Source organism: Onychostoma macrolepis, chromosome 07, assembly GCF_012432095.1.
Source record: "Onychostoma macrolepis isolate SWU-2019 chromosome 07, ASM1243209v1, whole genome shotgun sequence".
NCBI lineage: Eukaryota > Metazoa > Chordata > Actinopteri > Cypriniformes > Cyprinidae > Onychostoma > Onychostoma macrolepis.
In genome coordinates this window covers 3,537,888-3,553,745 of record NC_081161.1, presented here as the reverse complement: position 1 = coordinate 3,553,745, position 15,858 = coordinate 3,537,888, and the positions used below count along the sequence as shown (strand labels likewise).

Genomic DNA, 15,858 nt, shown 5'->3' with positions numbered 1-15,858 from the left:
AAAAAAAGCACATGGATTCTGATATTCTCAGATCGGTTTCAGGCCTCATTCATATGTGGAAATAAATCTGATATGAGTCGGATTCGTGCATTTGCACCTGCAATGTAAGCGGACATATCGGATATTCCCTTGTTAACGCGAGTCGTACGTCATTGAAAAAGTGACTTTTGTGGTGCAGATATATCTATAACGAATTAAACATCTCTAGTTGACTAACAGGGTTTTGATTTTGTTCGTTTGCATTAAGTGAGAGTCGATCTGGCGCAATAAAAAATTACCCATTTTAAATGGTCAAAAACCAAATGTGGGCCACTTTGCATACAGCTGATACTTCTAGGGAGGAATGTCTGAAGAACAAATAATGTTAAAACTAGAAATGCATTTTATTTCCTCTAACAAAACAATACTTCTTGAGCTCAGCCATGCAAACTTTGGGAACACAAGAAGTGTTTTTACCCATATTTGAATGGTCACCTTTGGCTTATGATGCAACAAAGATTACTAAAGTCAACAGATGTTACTAACAGACCTACAGTACCAATCTCTGTAAAAATAACATAAGTCATTTTTACCCCCTATAATTTGTCTCCAAATCTGAAGTGAATTTGTCATTTTGACCCCCTTCTACAAGATTACTTGTGGAAGTGCATTACTCAGTGAATATACATCCATGAGATTTAATATTTTGGCTTTCCTCATAATTTATGTTTGTTTTTCTTCAGAAAAAAAAAAATTAACAAATTCCAAATTGTAGCATTATATGAAACTATGGTTTCACAGACAGAGCTTAGACTAAGCCAGGATTAGGCCATAGTTCAATTCAAGTCACTATTATTTGTATAGCGCTTTTAACAATGCAAACTGTGTCAAAGCAGCTTTACATCAACTTGATATAAAGCTGGGTGGCTTTATATCAGCTTTACAGTACAATTAGGACATTTAAGTAATTTTTATAAATGTGCCTTAGAGAAAACATTACTAGTGTGCATCTAGAGACAAAACAAAAGCACTGATACATTTTATATTTTTTAGTCTGGGACTAGGCTTAAGCCTTGTCTATGAAACTGGGGGTATATGTCTTTACTGTCATATTTGATCAATTTAATGCATATTTGCTGAATGAATGTATGTATTTTCTGCTGTTTAATAAATGTTTCTCGTGTTTTTTTGTTGCTGTTCTATGTAAGGTGTCAGTGGCAGGTGGAGGCTAATGGCGCGATCTCTCCTGCCCTCACGCCGTCTCCGTCTCCTCTGCCTTTGACCATTGATGAGGAGCGAGAGTTCACCTATCCTTCAGACATCCTCGTCCCTCCTCCAGGCCCGATGCCGGGTGCTTGCTGTGAGCTTCCCCGCATCCACTTACCCCCGGGCATTATGGGCCGCCTGAGAGAGCTGTCTGGAAGAGGCCGGCCTCAGTTTCGCCCCAGCATCAAGTGAGCACATGATATGGAGACTACATACTAGGGAAATGTAACTTAAAGATAGCAGAACATTTAACTGCAATCAGAAATGCATCTTGAAATGTATAGAGGACTAGAAATCCCACTTCCAAAAGGAAGGAATCAGTTATCAGTTTATTTTGTTGTTAAATGTTGTCAAATGCAAAATTTAATGAAAGTTGAATTTGAAGACGGACAAAGAAATGTTAGATAAATAAATAACATTAAACAATATTGTATATTAAATTATATATAATATGTAATGTATATAATTGTATTGTTATACTACAAATTTAAACATAATCAACTATTTTTAATACGTCAGCAACATTTTACAACAAGGTCCCATTTGTTAAGATTAGTTAATCATTTAGCTAACATGAACTAACATTTTTGAATATTTAAAAAAAAAAAAAAAAATAATAATAATAATATATATATATATATACATACACACTAGTGTTGTCAAAAGACCCGGTACTTCGGTACCAAGCCGGTACTAAAAAAATGAAAATGTCACGGTACCAGGTTTTTAAGTACCGGTGGTACCGAGTACCCGTCAACCCGGTTCTTGACGCCAGAGGCCCCTACGCCTATGATTTCCGCGATGCAGAAAACGTGGACGGAATAGCGGGACCTAGTTTAAAAACGGAATTTACAGTTAAACACGGAATGTCATGAAATTTGTCAAAGTAGGTCATTACACTTAAATCAAATCGGGATATGGACTAGTATCTGTAAATATTAAGCCGCAAAAGTCGATTCAAATATGAATCCCGCAGTCCCGCGTGTTCTGCGAGTCTCAGTGTGAATGAATGAATGGCAGAGACGCGCGGTTTTGTTACATACGCTGTCGAGGTAAATTCGGCGTCTGCTGTCTAAATGAGGACATAAATACATAAACAACATCTCCAGAACTGCTCTGAGAGTCACTTCACGAGCATTTTACCGTTTCATTTGAGTAAAACCAGCGTCATATATCATATATACACACAAAAAGGTAAAGGTATTCACGGCAACCCGTCAAAATAAAAGTTCGGTTTAGACATTGTGCCAGAAATATATTAGGCTACTATTAGTAGAATGTATGTGATACTACTACTACTACTACTACTACTACTACTACTGGCATTGATTTTTGTACATTTTATTTTTGTTTGACTTATAGTGTGAAATAGTGTGTTTTTTAATTAGCATGTTTTTGTGTATTGCTTTGGTACCGAAATTGGTACCGAGAACCGTGGATTTTAACTGGTATTGGTACCGAATACAGAAATTTTGGTACCGTGACAACACTAATACACACACACACACGCACACGTCTGTGTGTGTGAATATGAATGTATTTATATATCATAAATCAAATTAATTATTCATTAATAAAAAATAGTTGTTTTTTTTGTTTGTTCATATTAGTTAACAAATGGAACATTATTGTAAAGTCTAACTAATGTCTATTTGTGTAGCGATTTATTTGCATTTTTGGTTTCAAAAAAGTCTATTCTATTCTATTCTATTCTATTCTCCTTAAAGGCAAACCACAAAATTCTCAACTATTACATCAGAAACAGAATATTTATATTCAGTAATCTTATACTGCTTTGAAATATGTATTGTGACAAGTGTTACACAAATAAATTGAGAAACATGAATAAAACCTTCTTAATTGTGACTCAGAGAGGTGATCCGTCCTGATGTGATGGAGGAAGTGATCGTGTCGTGTGTCATAAAGCACTTGGGTCTGGTGGATGCGCTGCAGTCGCTGGTGAACTTCCAGTACAGAGAGATGCACAGAGAGGAGCACAACCTGCTCTGCAAAATCATGGCCGAGACCTTCAAGAAGATCAACGCAATGGAGAGACAGTTACAGGTGAGTGTTACAGCAGCCACAGATGCAGTACTCCTCCTATTCAGACTGTGTGATGCTGTTATTGTATCCTGTGTCTGTGTTTGCTTCAGAGTGTTGCTGAACTGGAGCAGAAGTGGCAGAATGAAGTAGAAGAAGCTCAACAGGGCAAACTGGAGAACAACTCTCCCTTCTTCCACGACTATCACTTCTTTGAGGTCAGTAATGTGAGACATTCAATTCAATTCAGTTCAAGTTTTTTTGTATAGCGCTTTTTAACGATACAAATCGTTGCAAAGCAGCTTTACAGGAAATTAAGTTTCTACAATATGCATATTCTACATATAATCGTTATCCTAAGATGTACACTTGGCATAGTTTCAAAAAGAGTACTTATTATGGAATAATATACTTTAAAAGTGTGAAATAAATGTAATGTTTTTAGACACTTAATTGCATGTTAATTGCAATTAATTGAAAATGTATTGTAGTTTAAGTTTATATTAAATGCAATTAGCTGAACTTTAGAGTGATTTTTTTTTTTTGGACCCGCTTAAGTACATCTTTAAGCGGTAATTTCATAATTACTTCTATTGTCTTTGAAATATGGTTAAAGTACTGCTGAATGCACTGACAAACATTTATGATAACGAAAATATACTTTGTCATTTGTTGCAACTTATATCTCATGTATTTAAATATATTTTTGTAATTTCACATTTATGATGTTGAAATTTATATTTTATATTTTAATTTAACTAAAATATATTAACGCTAAATGTAATATTGAATAACACACTACAGTTAAAATTATAATCAAGTACACTTTCCATGTGCTTAAGTCTACTTCTTTACAGCGTGACAAAATATTATTGAAACAATGATTTAAAATGTACTTTAAAGAAACTTAATTTGACATTACTTACAAAAGGTCACTTTTTAAAAGTGTACATAGAAGCATAATCATGAAAGTGTTTCTCTTTAAGTCACTTAAGTGGCCTTTTATTTCATTAATACAACGTGTGACCCTGGACCACAAAACCAGTCATAATGGTCAGTTTTTTTTAAACTGAGATTTATACATCATCCATTGATTATACATTTCCATTGATGTATGGTTTGTTAGTATCGGACAATATTTGGTCGAGATACAACTATTTGAAAATCTGGAATCTGAGGGTGCAAAAAAATCTAAATGTTGAGAAAATCTCCTTTAAAGTTGTATAAATGAAGTTCTTAGCAATGCATGTTACTAATCAAAAATTAAGTTAAGTTTTGATGTATTTACGGAAGGAAATTCACAAAATATCTTCATGATGCATGATCTTTACTTAATATCCTAATGATTTTTGGCATTAAAGAAAAATGGATAATTTTGACCCATACAATGTATTGTTGGTTATTGCTACAAATATACCCCAGTGACTTAAGACTGCTTTTGTGCTCCAGGGTTACATATGATCTGCAACTAATAGAAATAAATCACTGGAGCTAGCTCGATCACAGAACGAACGTGAAAAATTAGTCACACAGAAATAGTGGTATTTACCGTTATTTAACAAAAAAAAAGACGACACATACTTATTCAGTCGTGTCTGTTTCTGTTTATTTGCAGTTACAGTAAGTACATCACAATTAGAAAGAATGATCAGGTATAAAGAGACGAGACTTACTGACAGATAAAATATGCAACCGAGTAAATACACGATTGTGATTGCCTATATGATTCGTCTGATTTCTTCAAGTGGTCATATTTACCATGTTTACTATGGTAATGGCTAGCGTGCATAGTCTTTTGCATCGCATATCAATATTTCTGCCTCGTATGGTTATCATAATCCACATCGGATTGCAAAGAGAAGTTATTTCAATCACACGCTGCTGTCTGAAAATAAGTTTGTAGCGCTTTCAAATGATTAATCGCGATTAATCGCATCCACAATAAAAGTTTTTGTGTACATAATATATGTATGTGTGCTGTATATTTATGTATACATAAATACACACACATGCATAAAGTCTGTTGTTTATGTATTAAATATATTGATTTATAATATAAATTATATGAATATAAATAAAGACGTAAATATTTTCAAAGTATATTCTGTATGTGTGCATATTTTATATGTACATAAATATACATCGAACACAAACATATATTATGCAAACAAAAACTTTTATTTTGAATGCGATTAATAACGATTAATAGTTTGGCAGCCCTAGTTTTAAGCTAAACCTATTTTAAAAGTCTTTAATACTGTTGTTATAGCAGTTAACTGTATAAACTCCGCCTTTGTTCATAACCACTCCTCAAGCCCCCAAAAAACCCAGCCGTCGCTTATGCTTATGCTGTAATTAGGAGTTGCAAAGATCGATTCTTTTGGTTTGTCTTGTGGCCCACAGAACAAAATGAAGGAGCTGGAGCTTCTGTGTTCACTGAAGGAGGTTCCTCTGGATTGCACTGATCCAGAAAATGCTGTGATGGCTCTGAGGTATGATGTGAAACACATTCTGAATTCCTGTAGTGAATCTATATTTTTCTCAAAGCGTTTTTACACCTACGCTACTGTTCAAAAGTTGTGGGATTTTTTTTTAAAGAAATTAAAGTTTTTTTCTCGGCAAGGATGCTTTAAATTAATCAAATGTGATCGTAAAGATATTTATAATGTTACAAAATATTTCTGTTTCAAATAATGTTATTCTTTCGATCTTTCTGTTCATCAAAGAATCCTTAAGAAATGTGACAATGAAGACTGGAGTAATGATGCTAAAAATTCAGCTTTACATCACAGGAATAAATTACATTTTATTATATATTCAAATAGAAAACAGTTTAAATTGTAATAAAATGTCACAATATTTATGTATTTTTACTGTATTTTTTATCAAAACAGTGCAGCCTTGGTGAGCAAAAGAGACCAGTGTTTTTGTAGTTAACTAAAACTAAAATTGAAATTAAAACTCAAACCATACAAAAATCGTTACTTGAAATAAAATGGATATTAACTGACATAAATTTTCTTTTTTTTTTTAACTTTTACTTTCCACAAGTTTCCAAGGCAATGTTTTTCATTTTAATTTAGTTTAACTTGATGTATTAAAATAACTAAAACTGGAAAAAAAAAAAAAAAAATATATATATATATATATATATATATATATATATATATAAATAGAAGCTAGTATTAGTGTTTTTTTTTTTTAAAGAAAACGAGCAGTTAGTAAATGAAGTGCAAGTCTAAAAGGAGCCAGTTGTTTTTTTTTTTTTTTTTTCTTTTTTATAAAGAATAGAATTAGAATAGAGAGTGCTAGAGGGTCAAATAAAGATGGAAGAGATGTGTTTTTAGCTGGTTCTTGAAGATCAGTTAATGTAAAAGTCTGTGAAAGTGATTTTATGCCTTTCAAAAACAATAAAAAACTCTCACAGCCATGAAATTACTGGTGTTTCAGATAATTGTGATGTGTGCCTGTGTGTTTTGTTTGAATCAGAGAGAAGTTTTTCCATGAGGTGAACTCCACGCAGCAGCAGAGAAGCTCTGTCCCGCTGGCGAAAACCAAAGCGCTGGTGAAGAGCCTGATCAACCGCTCGGAGCTGCTGCTGCATGTAACCATCGCACCGCAGTGCAAGAGTCTGTCCTCAACACCAACATGTACACCAGGTGACTCACATATACGCATTTACACACACATACACACACACACGTGCAGAAACAAAAACACAAATGCACTTAACAGCCCTTTGAACTTTTCCTGTTAACAGCCTGTAAGTCGGTGTCAGACACCAAATCTATGGTTCCTGTGGTGAAGCAGCCCGTGTTCCTGCGCAGTATGTCCGCTCCCTCAGATTTGGAAATGATTGCCAACAGTGATGTGGAGTTCACACATGGAGCACAAAGGTACCTCAGACTCAGCAGAAGCATCAAATCACAGTTAAAGAACAAACAGGTCTAATTTCTGATATATAAAATAGCCCAAATATGCACACATCAGTTGAATTTTATATTAACGATCCAAGTTTCTAATAAACGATATTAAACTATATTGTTTTTTGATGATTATTATTATTAAAGCTAAATTATTTATGCATTTACTAATGTATGCATTTATTTATTTATTTGTGCATTTATTTATATTTTGTGAAACTACTCCTATGGTGGCTTAATTTGCTTAGAAAATTTGCATTTTCAGTTTCTCAAAAACATGACTCTGTTCAGATGAGGGAGTGTTCAATAAATCAATAAAATGTGTTGTAAACCATTTAGTGATGTTAGTCTTTTTTAATGTTATGTTAATGATTTTTTTTTTACACTTTGCTTATTGCTTTAATAGGTAAATTTGGTTAATAAGCAAAATGTTTCTGTAATTTTTGCAACTAATTGTTTGACTGTCTAGCATTTGTTTATGCATTTATTTTATATTATTATGTTAATAATTATTATTCAATAATTTGTTGTAAACCATTTAATTATGTTTGAGGCTTAATTACGCATCAATTTTGTTAATTTGGTTTTTAACTTATTTCTTAATTAGGTAATTTAGGTAAAAAGCAAAATGTTGATAAAATTTTTGAACGCTTGCAACTAATTGTTTGGCTGTCTAGTATTTATTTATGCATTTTATGCTTTTATTTCTTTTTCTTTATTTCATTAATTAATATTTAATAATTTGTCACTAAATAATAGGCTTGGTTATGAATTGATAAATATTTCGATATCAAACATATTTATTCTGTGTCACTTTTTGCAAAACATGCAATTGCTGCTGAATACCATGAACAAATTAAGAGGCTCGATTTAAGAGCTGTTTGTTTGCAAAATAGAGATGCACGATTCTGGATATATTAAGACTTTTTTTTTTAAATGTCTTTTAGTAAATTCAAAATATTGCTACAATTTCTATACTAACTAACTGTCTGTCTGTCTGTGTAGGAGGCGCCTCCATCCATCCAGTCACCGGAGCAGCTCTTTTACTCTGCTGCAGTCGTTGGTCATTGAAGACAACAAGGACAAGCCCACATACAGCGTGCTGCTGGGACAGCTGTTCGCCTTCATAGGAACCACTCCTGATCAGACCGTAAGATCAGACTCATTCAGCAGGACACTGGTGTTGCTCACTGACAAACATCAGCACTTAAAGTGTCATGAAACCCCCCTGTTTTAGCACTGGTCTTTCACTCCTCAGGTTTGAAAAAGACTTAAGAAATGTGGGAGTGTAGAGGGGAGAAAACAACCAATAAAACAGACCTACAACACACTCATCATACAGACAAATGAATATTAAAATATCAACAAAAAAACTGTCAACAAAGGAGATAGGGGCCACCTTGATGTATTTAAAAAATATAATAATAATGATAATGAACTCTCAAGAAATCGTATCATTAGAGACTACTAACAACTATCATGAACAAATCCAATATATCATGATAAATTATTATTTGAAATGAGCAGAGATGAAAAATGAAGAAGAACATTTAAAAGTTCTAATAATATTGTCACGTTTACCAGCACTACTTCCTCAGAACAAATGACACACGTCAGTTTAAAACAGAAAGAATCAAGGCATAGTTACTTTTTCTTTACTCTTCTTTGAATTTTCGGTCTGTATCATTGTTTGCTGTGCATCACAATAATCCGTCTGTATCAGCGCATGCCCTTATTTGCGTGTCTTTTATTTGAAGAAGACATGATATGTGCTTAAATATATTCAGTCAAAATCAGTGAATGATTTTTTGTTCTTTAATTAACATTAATGACAAGCAACGCGTTTATTAGGCAGCTGTCTCTTTAACACCGAACGCACGCAGATCTAAAAATACTGTACACGTGCGTTTTATTTCTCATCTGTTTACGTTCACTTAAGACAAAAAAACGGCTGTGTTTATGATGATATACTGTCATAGTTTTCTGCATGCTGGTTGATAAATATGAAAGAAGTCAGTTCTGGCCCGGAACAATCTTTTCTGTAGTGGAAATACACAGAACGGTTGGAGAACGGACACAAACCGGGAACCCGCACCGAGACCGCTGTTCTGTTCTCTGTGCTCGCGCTCGTGTGCGCTGCACACAAACAAGGTGCAAGTTGTTTCCGTTCCTGCACTTAAATCGTTTTAAATCACATTAATATGCGAACGCAGGAATCGTTAAGCAGAATCGAAATGCACGTCTTATCAAATACTCGGTTCTTGGACATTTGGAACCGGTTCTAAAATGGAACCGGTTTTCGATAACCAACGCTAATAATGAGTGAGATTATTGTTTTCACTGATGTGCAACCTGTACATATATGTTAACATCTCAAAAAAGTGTGTTTGAGGGTTTCATGACCCTTTAAAGCGCGTCTTCTGCCTGCAGGTGTCCAGCAGCAGCTTCCTGTCGGCGGCTCAGACGCGCTGGAGGAGAGGCCGCACCCGGAGACAGGCTCTGGTCCACATGAGGGAGCTGCTGACCGCTGCCGTCCGGGTCGGAGGAGTCACTCATCTGGTCGGCCCCGTGACCATGGTGCTGCAGGGCGGACCGCGGTACACTTAACCTCAGATATTTACACAGACACACTGTTTGGGGTCAGTAAGAGTAATTTTTTGAAAGAAATGAATAGTTATATTCAAGAAGCATGCATTAAATTGATCAATTTATAATGTTACAAAAGTATCACAGTTTCCACAAAAATATTCAGCAGCACAACTGTGTTCAACATTGATAATAAACAAATGTTTGTTGAGCAGCAAATCAGCATATTAGAATGATTTCTGAAGGATCATGTGACACTGAAGTAATGATGCTGAAAATTCAGCTTTGATCACAGAAATAAAGTACATTTTAACAGATATTCACACACAAAAAAAATATTTTAAGTTGCAATATCATTTCATAATATTACAGTTTTTACTGTATTTTTGACCAAATAAATGCAGCTTTGGTGAGCAGAAGAGACTTCTTACCAACCCCAAACTTTGGATTTTTGGTTTAATATTGGTAGATCAATCTCCAGATCATTGCATCTCTGCTTTGAAGCTTCAGTTGTCCATATGAGTGTGTGTGTGTGTGTGTGTGTGTGTGTGTGTGTGTGTGTGTGTGTGTGTGTGTGTGTGTGTATAGAGTGGAGGAACTGACTTGCGGTGGCATGATGGAGCAGGTCCAGGAGGCCTTTGGAGAGACCATGACGTCAGTGGTGTCTCTCTGTGCCCGTTACCCAATCGCCTGCGCCAACAGCATCGGCCTGCTGTGCACCATCCCATACACCAGGCAAGTCCTTATTTCATCATATCAAATATGGAATTTTGTCCATATGGAATTATGTAACGAGACCAAGGTGACGTCAACAGAACAGGAAATGATTTCTTCTTAGAAATAATGTGCACTGATTAGAATTACAGCAACAGAAGGTGTGTTAAAATATAAAGTAATTGGTGCCCATTTTGATATAATGTTCAATTAAAACTCCAACTTACTTTTACAGTAAAAAGTGCTAGTATCATATATGTAGTATTAAAAATACTATAAAGTAGCATTTATTTTTATATTTTGAGTTTTCATTTTAATTTTAGTTTGTTTTAGTAATTTTGTGCTTTTGTGATTTATTTATTTATTTTTTTTTTTTACCCTCAATATTTCTGTTTAGCTAATTATTTTTCATTAAATTTTTAGGTGATGAATAATGCAGTTATTTTAATGATGAATAGTGTTAAATGTAAAATCCCAGCTTGCTATTACATAAAATTTGTATTAATTTTAGCTTTTTTAAAAAAAATGTTTTATGTGCTTTTGCATTTTTATTAGTTTTTTCCCTTGCTGTTACAGTAGCAGTGTTATTTTAGTATTATTTACGTGCTATGGTAATATTTATTAACATTTTAAATGACCTTTTATTATAATAATTCCCGTTTTTATGGTAGTTTGTTTTAGAATTTTTTAATTTTATTTTAATTGATTTTTGAATTATGTCGTTATGATGTTGAATAATATTGAATAATATAATCCCTATGTACTGTTACAGTTATCAGTGTTATAAGCAGTTAGCATTATTTATCAGGGATGTGATTTTTAAAAAATACGGATTTCTGTATTTTCTGACCTCTGAGGGACGACCCTCAGATGTGATTCGCTTTGGGGTTGTTACTGCATAATTATTTAAATCGCGCAAATGGACTTAAGCTATTAACTAAATGAACTGTGAAAACATTATTTTCTAAAACATCATGGAGGGACTGGTCCTGAGAGCGCTGCACGAGCTCGAGGCGCCATCTGCAGGACAATTAAAAGCGTTCAAATGATTCAAAGCGCCAAATGCGAGTAGAATCAGCGCTGAAACATGTTACTCGACCCGGTGACTTTTTGTGAATGCTGTGACTTTTTATGAAGAAACATTTCTTCGATCAAATAAATGCTGTTCATTAAACTTTCTATTTATTCAAAAATCCTGAAAAATAAAGTTTATCACCATTTCCACACAAAATATGAAGCAGCAACATTTTTTCAACATTCATAATAATCAGGAATGTTTCTTGAGTCAAATAAATTGTAATGATTTCTAAAAGAGTATTCTGCTTTGCATCACAGGAATAACATTACATTTTATAATATATTAAAATGTAAAACTTTTTTTTTATTAGTAATAATATTTCACAATATTGCTGTTTTTTGTTGTTGTTTTTTTTTTTTTTTACTTTATTTCGATCAAATAAATTCAGTCTTGATGAGCAGAAGATATTTATTTCAAAATCATTTATAATTGTAATGTTTCCAAACTTTTGTCACGTACTTTAGTAATAATAATAACAATTCTATTAATACTTTATTATAATACATTATATTATATTGTTATCATGTTTATTAAATGCTGCTTTTTATTTTTACAGGACAATAGTGTTATTACAATATAAGATATATCTTTTAATGTACTAAAATATATATTTTTAATAATAAGTGCTGGGGGCGTGGCTTGTGGGCTTGGTCAGATTTTCCTGATTTTTTATTTTTTTGTCTCTAGCTGATCACATGCCTGATTCATTTCATTTTATGTCATTTATTTTTATTTCAGTTTTAGGTGATGAATAATGTTGTAATTGTGATGTTGAATTATAGTAGTTTTCATTTTAATTTTAGTTTGTTTTTGTTGTAAACTTATGTTTTGTGTAGTTATGTAGTAGTCATTTTTTGTTAGTGTTTCCTCAATATTTCTATTTAGCACATTTATTTTATCACAGTTTTATTTTTAGTAGTTTTAGTTTTACATTGATCTAAAATTTATTTTATTTCAGTAAGTTTCCAAGGCAACATTTCTATTTTTTTTTTTCAATGTAGATTTTATTTAACCTTTACTAGTTAAAACTAACAGTAACAACACTGTACAACAGAAAATGTCAACTCTGTCAACATTTTATTAGTATTATTGACCATCTGTTAATAATGAGGAATATTCCGTGGTCTGTGTGTAATATGCTGTGTGTTGCTGTGGTCAGGAGCGAGGAGCAGTGTCTGGTGCGCAGCGGTCTGGTTCAGCTGATGGACAGACTGTGCAGTCTCAGCAGTCAGAGAGACAGCAGCTCCAACGAGAAACAAACCAAAAAACAGAAAGTAGCTACAATGGCCTGGGCTGCTTTCCAGGTGCTGGCCAACCGCTGCATCGAGTGGGAGAAAGTCGAAGGTAAGGAAAGTTCACGGTTCGAGGAGTACCGCTGCAAACCTGTTTAACGTTAACTGACGCTTGTGCTGTTGTTGATTAGGAGGCTCCACAGACGCAGTGCATTCTGGGCTGGCTCGACAGGTGTCTAGCTTGCTAACCAATCACCTGGCTCGCGCCACAGACTGCTGCGGGAACCAGGCGGCGGGAAACGACGCCCTGCAGGATGTGCTCAGTTTGCTCAACGATCTGTCCAGGTACTTCCTGTTTCACCTGAACAACTTCTCGGTTTATACCACAGTGCTGTTGAATTCTCAATTCTTACTCGATGTACTTAAAAAAAAAAAAAAAAAAAAGTAGTTTAAAGGAATATACTTGGGTGTGAACTGAATGTAATGTTTTCAGACACTGAATTACATGTTAATTACAGTTAAATTAAATGTGTTATAGTTTTATATCAAATGCAATTAGCTGAGGTGTCTTTGGTGTCTTTGTTACACGTTACATGTACTTACTATTATAACAATAAATTATGCATAACTACATGCAAGTAACCCTAAGCCAAACACTAATCCTAACCGTATAGTAAGTACATGTAGTTGATTAATATTACTCAGTACTTTAATGTATAATTACACTGCAACACCTTAAAATAAAGTGTAACCCTTTTTTTAGTCACTTAAGTACATCTTTACATGTAATTTCATAATTATTATTATTTTTTTAAATAGGGGTGAATGTACTGAGAAGCATTTATGGCAAACTAAAATATATTTTAATGTCATGTATTTAAATATATTTGTAATTATACATTTGTAAGTATGAAATATTAAGTATATAACTTTAAATGTAATATTAAATGACACAATACAGTTAAAAGTATGATCAAGTACATGCGCTTTAGTAAAATAAGTGCACTTTAAAACATGACAAAATATTATTAAAAACATAATGATTTAAAATGTGCTTTAAGTAAAACTTAATTTAACTTCATTACAAAGTGCACACTTTAAAAGTGTGTTAAGAAACCGTCATGAAAGTGTCTCTTAGTCACTTAAGTGGCCTTTTATTTCATTAATAATATCTGTAAGTACAGTTTCTAAAAATATACTTTTAAGATTTGAAGTACACTACAAATGCACATTCACTACTATTTAGTGCACTCCCTTTTCACAAGGGCATCCAGAATTATCTGAAAACTTTGTTCCTGGAATAATGTTTAATATATCAGTAAATTAAGACAGTGCTGACTAAATGGTTAACTTTAATTTATTGCTCCTGTTTAAGCACAATAAAAACATAATTTATTATTAAATGTTATGTATTTAAAAAATAACCAGTCGGTAATCATGCTGATTTAAGTCTCATTTCCTAAAGTTTAGTTAATAAAGGGTTAACATGAACATAAATTATTGCTGCAGTTTGAGTGTGACACCATGAAATCTTAGATTTTGTAAATAATTTTGATTGATTGAAGAACCTGAATTACTCTATTCATGATTTACACTACACTGGATGCATTTTGCATGGAGCTGATACAGATATTGTATGTCATCAATTAAACTGTGCATAACTTTGAGCTATTTACATATTCTGGATGAGTGTTCGTGGATTTACCTGGTTTGAACTGTTGCATCGCCCTTTCTTCTCTTCCAGGAGCCACATCGGCAAAACCATCCTGAGCCAGCCTGCCTGCGTGTCTAAACTCCTGTCTCTGCTCCTGGACCAGCGGCCCTCGCCCAAACTGGTGCTGATCATCCTGCAGTTGTGCCGCGCTGCACTGCCGCTCATGAGTGTGGAGGATTGTGGGAATGTAGCGCTGCCCTCCTGGAGCTACTCGGCGTATGCGCTGGATGCAGAGCAGCAGGACGCCAGCGATCCTGCCTTCCGAATCGCGTCGCTGCTGCTGGCCAAGCTGGCAGATTATGTGGTGCCAGGTATGAGAGAATGTAGCTTGATTTTAATTCCAACAGTGAAGGGTCTCTCACATTTATCATATTTTAAAAAGGCTGTTATGTGTCTTTGTGTTCAGGCCAAAGATTTTGTAACCTTTCCTGTAAAACTAGCTTACAAGAAAATAAATTGTTCAAAACATTTGAGGTCAGTACAATTTGCTGCATTTATTTGATCAAAAATACAGTAAAAAGAGTAGCACTGTGAAATATTTTTACAATTTAAAATAGCTGTTTTCTATGTGAATATATGGTAAAATGTAATTTATTGCTGTGATCAAAGCTGAATTTTCAGCATCATTACTCCAGTCTTCAGTGTCACATGATCCTTCAGAAATCATTCTAATATGCTGATTTGCTGCTCAAGAAACATTTCTGATTATTATCAATGCTGAAAACAGTTGTGCTGCACAATATTTTTGTGGAAATTGTGATGCATTTTATTTTTCACAATTCTTTGATGAATAAAGTTCAAAGAACAGCATTTATTTCAAATATAAATTTTCTGTAACAATGTATTTACTGCTTTTTTCAATATTTTTACTGTTGCTTTTGATCAAGTAATACATCCTTGCAACTCTGGGATATTATAGTTAACTAAAGCCAAATATATGTATTTGTTATTTGAAAAAAACAACAAAAAAAAACTTTAAAATAGATTAAATATAACAACCTTAAACTATTTTATTTCAGCTTTCATTGCACATTTCTCATTTTTATTTAGTTTAACTTGATCTGCTAAAATAAACTTTAAACTAAACTCAACAAAGAAACAAACAAACAAAAAAAAAGATGAAACTATGCAACAAACTCAAAAACAGAAAATAAAAAAAAATCTAAATATATTAAAAAACTCTAATAGTATCTCAGTATAATAATAATATTATAATAGTATTTTGTTTAAAAACTGCAAATTCACAGGCACTATTTCTTACTTTATATTATTTTAATTTACTTTCAGAGACTATTTAATAATATATTTAATTTATTTAATATATTT

At 33.4% G+C, this 15,858-nt stretch overlaps 1 protein-coding gene across 4 annotated transcripts in view; it reads left to right on the top strand.

Moving 5' to 3' along the window:
* Nucleotides 1-15,858, top strand: part of LOC131543754 (probable E3 ubiquitin-protein ligase HECTD4) — a 93,405-nt gene that overhangs the window by 33,775 nt on the left and 43,772 nt on the right. For all 4 annotated transcript variants that reach the window (XM_058781503.1, XM_058781501.1, XM_058781502.1 and 1 more), the window contains exons 25-36: nt 1,188-1,433; nt 3,117-3,309; nt 3,399-3,503; nt 5,689-5,777; nt 6,775-6,944; nt 7,046-7,181; nt 8,214-8,358; nt 9,639-9,805; nt 10,383-10,529; nt 12,746-12,930; nt 13,010-13,163; nt 14,563-14,843. In XM_058781503.1, the coding sequence (XP_058637486.1) occupies nt 1,188-1,433; nt 3,117-3,309; nt 3,399-3,503; nt 5,689-5,777; nt 6,775-6,944; nt 7,046-7,181; nt 8,214-8,358; nt 9,639-9,805; nt 10,383-10,529; nt 12,746-12,930; nt 13,010-13,163; nt 14,563-14,843 (2,018 nt within the window). The remainder of the gene's footprint in view (nt 1-1,187; nt 1,434-3,116; nt 3,310-3,398; nt 3,504-5,688; nt 5,778-6,774; nt 6,945-7,045; nt 7,182-8,213; nt 8,359-9,638; nt 9,806-10,382; nt 10,530-12,745; nt 12,931-13,009; nt 13,164-14,562; nt 14,844-15,858) is intronic.